This window comes from Hydra vulgaris, chromosome 13, assembly GCF_038396675.1.
Source record: "Hydra vulgaris chromosome 13, alternate assembly HydraT2T_AEP".
NCBI classification, from domain to species: domain Eukaryota; kingdom Metazoa; phylum Cnidaria; class Hydrozoa; order Anthoathecata; family Hydridae; genus Hydra; species Hydra vulgaris.
Window position 1 is genome coordinate 47,939,064 of NC_088932.1, and position 5,622 is coordinate 47,944,685.

A 5,622-nucleotide genomic window follows, 5' to 3' on the forward strand; every position below is an offset into this window, starting at 1 on the left:
AATTTTATTATAAACACTTTAATATATTAGCACATATATATATATATATATATATATATATATATATATATATATATATATATATATATATATATATACATATATATATATATATATATATATATATATATATATATATATATATATATATATATATATATATATATATATATATATATATATATATATATATATATATATACATATATAGTAGCATGCAAGTTCCTATTAGAAACTTGCATGCTAGTTAAACTAAAAAAGCTCTCTAAACTACTTAATATACTTTTCAATAAAGTCGTTTTTATTTTTTATAACCAAACTATAGAAAATATATCCGGATTTAAGGAACGCCAAAATCAAATAAACATAGAAAATATCATAGAAAATTAACGTTATTGTCAAAAAGCTTAACAAATATTATCTTGGTTAGATATAAGTTTACTCAAGGTTCAGTAGTTTAAAAAGTCATTTGCAATTGAACTATGTATTGTTGCTGGGATGCCACAAATTTTTTCAAGTAACGAAAATAGCTCTCGCAACTCATCCGGACACTTCAGGTGAACTTCAAAAACGTAAAACGTTGCCAAAAGAAGTAATACCACCTCGGGAAAAGAATCTGCATTTTCAACCAATATAGCATTCAAATTAACTTTGATATACATTGCTGATCCTAGTATAAAAATTAATGGCTGCTTGCACCCATCTAGATTTAAGACTTCAACAGCAGCATCAACTGTCATATTCTAGAAAAAAGTAATATTCGGCTTAATTTAAACCCTAGCGTTAAGGATAACTTAATCCATTCGCTCTATTGTTGTGGCTAATATGTTTGAATTTCTACATTAATTTAGGTAATTACGTGGAACCTAATGAAGCTACTGCACTTATGTTTGGTCTTATTCAGCAATTCGGTCAAATTCAACATTAAGTTATATCAGATTATATGCGGCATAAGAGTGTTAGTACAAAGTTATAATAAAAATATTTAAAAGGGTGTTTAATAAAACCGCAGTAAAATCCTATAAAAAAGAGAAATACTAACTTTTACAAGTTATATATAACTTGTAAAAATTTTGTAAGCGGTTTTAGAGTGGTAAAACCTGTAAAATAGTGACATTTTCCAAAAAACTTAACGAAAATTTGGAAATCTTGTGGAACTTTCAACTTAATTCATATATGAATTAAGTTAAAAGTTCCACAAGGTTTCAAAATTTTCGTTTAGTTTTTGGAAAAATGTCACTATTTTACAGGTTTTTATTCAAAACTCGGCTAGGTTGGATAAATTATTATTTTTAAATCCAAAAATGAAAAAATATAAGAAATCATCAGAAATAAAAGCTGCAGAAAAGAAACAAAAAACTAAACACTAACCTCAAGTTCAACAATAGAACGCATTGATGTTGCTTTACCAGACTTTCTAGGTTCCTTTTTTCCTCGCTTTGGTGAATATGGCAATAAATACGGTAGTGCTTTAAAAGATACAATTGTTTTTTTTGCTAACAAAAAAATGCTTTTTACAACATGTATACGTTCCATTACTTTTAATATAAAAAAAATTTCAATTTCTAAAAAAAGCTTCAATTAACAATTTAATACCTTCATCATATTAATTTTCAACAGCACTAATACAAAATAACTCTTCTTTCAAATCTTCATCTTTTTCCGAAGCAGTAACTACAAGTTGTAAAATTGTATCTCTACATAATGACCATTGATTTCGAATATCTTTAAATTCTCCAACTAAAAAAGAAAACTCTTGCCGTATCTAAAAAAGAACATAAAACAAATTAAAACACACCTTGGATATAACTTCAAAAAGGACATGCAAATATAAGCGCAGCATAGGTTTAAATAGATTAATTTAAATTTAAAACCAATTTATAAGATTTATAAGAGTTTTAGTAAAAAACTTGCAGTTTCTTTCATATCCAAAAACCTCGAATATCTTTTCAGGATAAGAGTAGCATTTGGTTTTGTGCTTAAGATCCAATCTCTTCGAAAGATTCGTGACTCATCGTGACCCATCATGTGCAGCAGCTCTTCTTGGTTAAGAGCTGTTGGACGACGTTTTCGGAGCATACGTTCAACTTCGCAATTTTCTTCACCGACAAGTTCTCGACAATGTGGTCTAATAATAGTAATAAATCAAAAAAATCGACACAATCACTCATGCTAAAAATGTATTCAATACTAAGTACATACTAAATTTATTAAAAACCTACATTTCTTTTCTATGATTCCATTTTGTGATTATTTGTTTAGATCTTGAGCGCCGTTGTCTAACATAAATCTCAATATGGCCAGTGTGAGATTTTCCACAATAAAAATTCTCCTTAATGTATAAAACACAATTTATTATATAGAAAATCCAAAACTTTGTAAATGCATAAAATAATTCACATTTTAAAGAAACAACATAATAAATCTTAAAACACTTACATGACCAGATTCCGTAAGTTTACTTTTTAGAGATGGGAAACCTGTCACTATCGAAACAGCCATTGCTAATTTTTCCTCCTTTGAGGGCATATCCTTTCTAAACAAAGTAACATTTAATATGAAACTAGTATAATAAACATATTAACAAATTCAAAAAAGATAAAATATTGATACAAATATACTTACACTTTTGCAACCTCCATAAGATATCGACCTAAAATACGCACTAAAAAGTGTCTTTCTTGTGTTGAATATATTTCACCTCTTAATAACTTTGTCACGAGTGTTGGGCCGTGAACACTTGTGGAACTGTTGTCATTCTTAATGAGTACCTCTTTCACAGGATATAACTACTTAATTTAAAAACATATGATAGATCCTATACTAATGACTCTCTCTTTAACAAATATTTTAAATAAAAAAGTTTATACATTACTAGAGGGTGAAATGGATATTTCTCTGAATTGGTGCAACTATTAAGTTTAGCACTGGTAATAATTCATGTAATGTCTCAGCTTGAGGCTGTAAGAAACCAATTATAGGTACAACTGCACATGACTGCAACCACTGTATTATAAGTTTCCTCTGTCCCAGTTTAAAACCTAATTCAACCAAATCATTTTCATTTACTAATACAAAGGAATTGAGATCCATTGCTTCTTCTAAAATAAATTTTAGAATATAAATATTCCATTTCTTTAAATTGATTACAAAACTAAAATTATAAACACATATCAAAGTATTATAATTCACACTACTGCAACCAGAATTTTAGAGGTATAAGATTTGTTATTAAAATAATTTAAGAAAAAACATTGAAGAAGTGGCGTGGAATAAAGCTGCCTCCTTAAAGACAGAAGTCAATTGATATTCGTCTTAATTTTTTACATTTTTATTAAGATAAATAAAGTTTTTTTAATAAACAATAAAATTTATATATAAATACCTAATATTTTGGTTACTAATTCTTGTAGCAATCTGTCTACTTTTAGTACTTCACATAGCTTCTCTTCTATTGAATTCATTTTTCTTTTGAATAAACTTATTGCGTTACTAATTGAAACTAGTTACAAAAATAACAAAATCAAACATTAATTAGTATGTGATAAAACTGTTATGTTATTTTTATAAATGGATAAAGTTAGTTAAATTAAAACACATTTTTTGAAGAAAAAAAAAGACAACAGAATATATTTGATAAAAATCTATTGATGCACACAGCAATTTAATAAATAGGTCCGAAACAATTTATAAAGCATACGAATAAATTTGTATTTAAAATTTCGTTTAAACTTGTGCATCTAACAACATATCCAGGAAGTGGATGTTCGTCAAGCAAAGTATTGAAACTTAAGATTTCAAAAAGCTCATCACTGTAAGATTTAACTTCATAAGAAAAAATATGGTCAACAAATCCTACAGTGTCTATCAAAGAAACAACAACAAGCCATATAAGTGAATTTTCTACATTAACAAAAGCCTCGACTTTTCCAAAAATCGGCAAACCTTTATTTATAGAAATAACTAGGTAGTGATATTTTCGAATATTTATGCTACATATATGAATTTTGTAAGAAACAAAGACATAGTCATCTGATTGTAAATTGTATTTAAAACACAGCACATTCTCAAATGGCAATAAATTAACACAAATACGTTTAGACTTTGATACTAAAGGTATTCCTTTATTGTGTTGCTTAGTCAATTTAGAAAGTAAAGAATTATATTGATGCCTGTAAGCAAGTGTATAACAAATGTTTGTAAAATTAAAAACAATATGAGCCGATCGTTTGAAAAATGAATTTTTAAGCTCATACCGTAAGCAACTCATTCTTATCAAAGAGCTACTTTGAAAAATAATGGTTGGATAATGAACCAAAAAATGTTGCTTTGGTCGCAGTTTTAAATCTGGAAAGAGTTCCTTGAAAGATTGTAAATGTTCTTCAATGAGATTACGAAGCAAAGTTATCATACCATATGTAAACTTAGGAGCTAAATTGCAAAGTTGAATGAAAAAAATCCATTGTTTGTCATCTTCGTTTAACAAATGGCCAACAGTTAGTGGCAAAAACCGAAAAAATGCCCACATTTGCACTGCTTTCATTGAAGGATGTAATTTATTTTCTTCAATTTTGAATATTGCAGGAGGTTTATATAGTTTGTCAGTACTTATCATACTAAAGATATATGACATTCTCTTATTTAATATGTCAATAGTAAAACTCTTTTTTTCTTTACAAATTTTTGTAAGAATTGCTGCAAGGTGAATAGGAATTAGTCCTACTAGAATTATATGCATACGATCAATTGCAAAGTTATTAGTATTATAAAAGTCTGGAATTTTATTTAAAACAGAATCTTTCTTAACTCCTCTTACATGGTTAACTACAGCATTTTCCATTTGCATTAAATTTTGAACATCCTGTTAAAGTTACCCAACAGTTCTTAAAGTAAATTCATCTTCAGAAAATTCTGAATGTCACTTTGTTTTGCATAGCTCATAGAGCAAAAATAATTTGCTGAAAAATATTCAATTAACCCAAAAATACCATTTAAAGCCAAATTGTAACAGGCAAGTTGACATAAACCAACATAAATTGTTTGCTCACCTAACATATTATAAGAATAATATAGTATAGGCCTAATATAAAACTATACAAAAAAGTAACACTACAAAAAAATGTATTCTATAAAATAGAGAGCTCAATGTTCTTAAAAGAACAGAGCAATAACAAATAATGTATATATATATATATATATATATATATATATATATATATACATATATATATATATATATATACAGTATTTGACAAAATATTTGTAACCAACATCGAACAATGCTAAAAAGTGTTCCTAATTTTACATGTCTTAAAAACGAAACGAACTATACTACCACTGCAAAGAGTTCAGGAGTCTGGAGTCATAGCATGCCATGACATGAGCAATCAGCTGACAGGTGACAGTACACAGGCAGAATTTCGTTGGCAAGTGCCATTTTGCAGCGGACAAAACAAGTGCAACTTTTTTGGTTTGTTTCATTTTCTTAAGTCTGGTCCGTGTCAACGTCACGGAAGTTTTTTAATAATTAAAGTAAGTATCCAGACGTTTACAGAAGCATGCAGAAGCTTCCAGAAGTTTTCAGAAAAAGCATCTGGAAGCATCCAGAAATATCCAGAAACA

General features: G+C 27.7%; 2 protein-coding genes and 1 long non-coding RNA gene across 3 annotated transcripts; all 3 read right to left on the reverse strand.

The window, feature by feature from the left end:
• Nucleotides 1-576: 576 nt before the first annotated feature.
• LOC136090281 (uncharacterized) lies at nt 577-1,767 on the reverse strand. The gene is made up of 3 exons (XR_010643309.1): nt 1,597-1,767; nt 1,372-1,496; nt 577-743 (listed from the first exon to the last, which is right to left on the reverse strand). It is a non-coding gene; the product is annotated as an uncharacterized LOC136090281 (long non-coding RNA).
• Nucleotides 1,768-1,887: 120 nt separating this feature from the next.
• Nucleotides 1,888-3,464, reverse strand: LOC136089954 (uncharacterized). Its single transcript, XM_065816055.1, has 6 exons — nt 3,386-3,464; nt 2,929-3,101; nt 2,626-2,789; nt 2,440-2,536; nt 2,223-2,332; nt 1,888-2,128 (listed from the first exon to the last, which is right to left on the reverse strand). Exons 1-6 carry the CDS (start codon nt 3,462-3,464, stop codon nt 1,888-1,890), a joined length of 864 nt encoding a protein of 287 aa, XP_065672127.1.
• Nucleotides 3,465-3,664: 200 nt separating this feature from the next.
• On the reverse strand, nt 3,665-4,840 carry LOC124805826 (uncharacterized). The gene has a single exon (XM_065816056.1). The coding sequence runs from the start codon at nt 4,838-4,840 to the stop codon at nt 3,665-3,667; it is 1,176 nt and encodes a 391-aa protein (XP_065672128.1).
• Nucleotides 4,841-5,622: the final 782 nt, after the last annotated feature.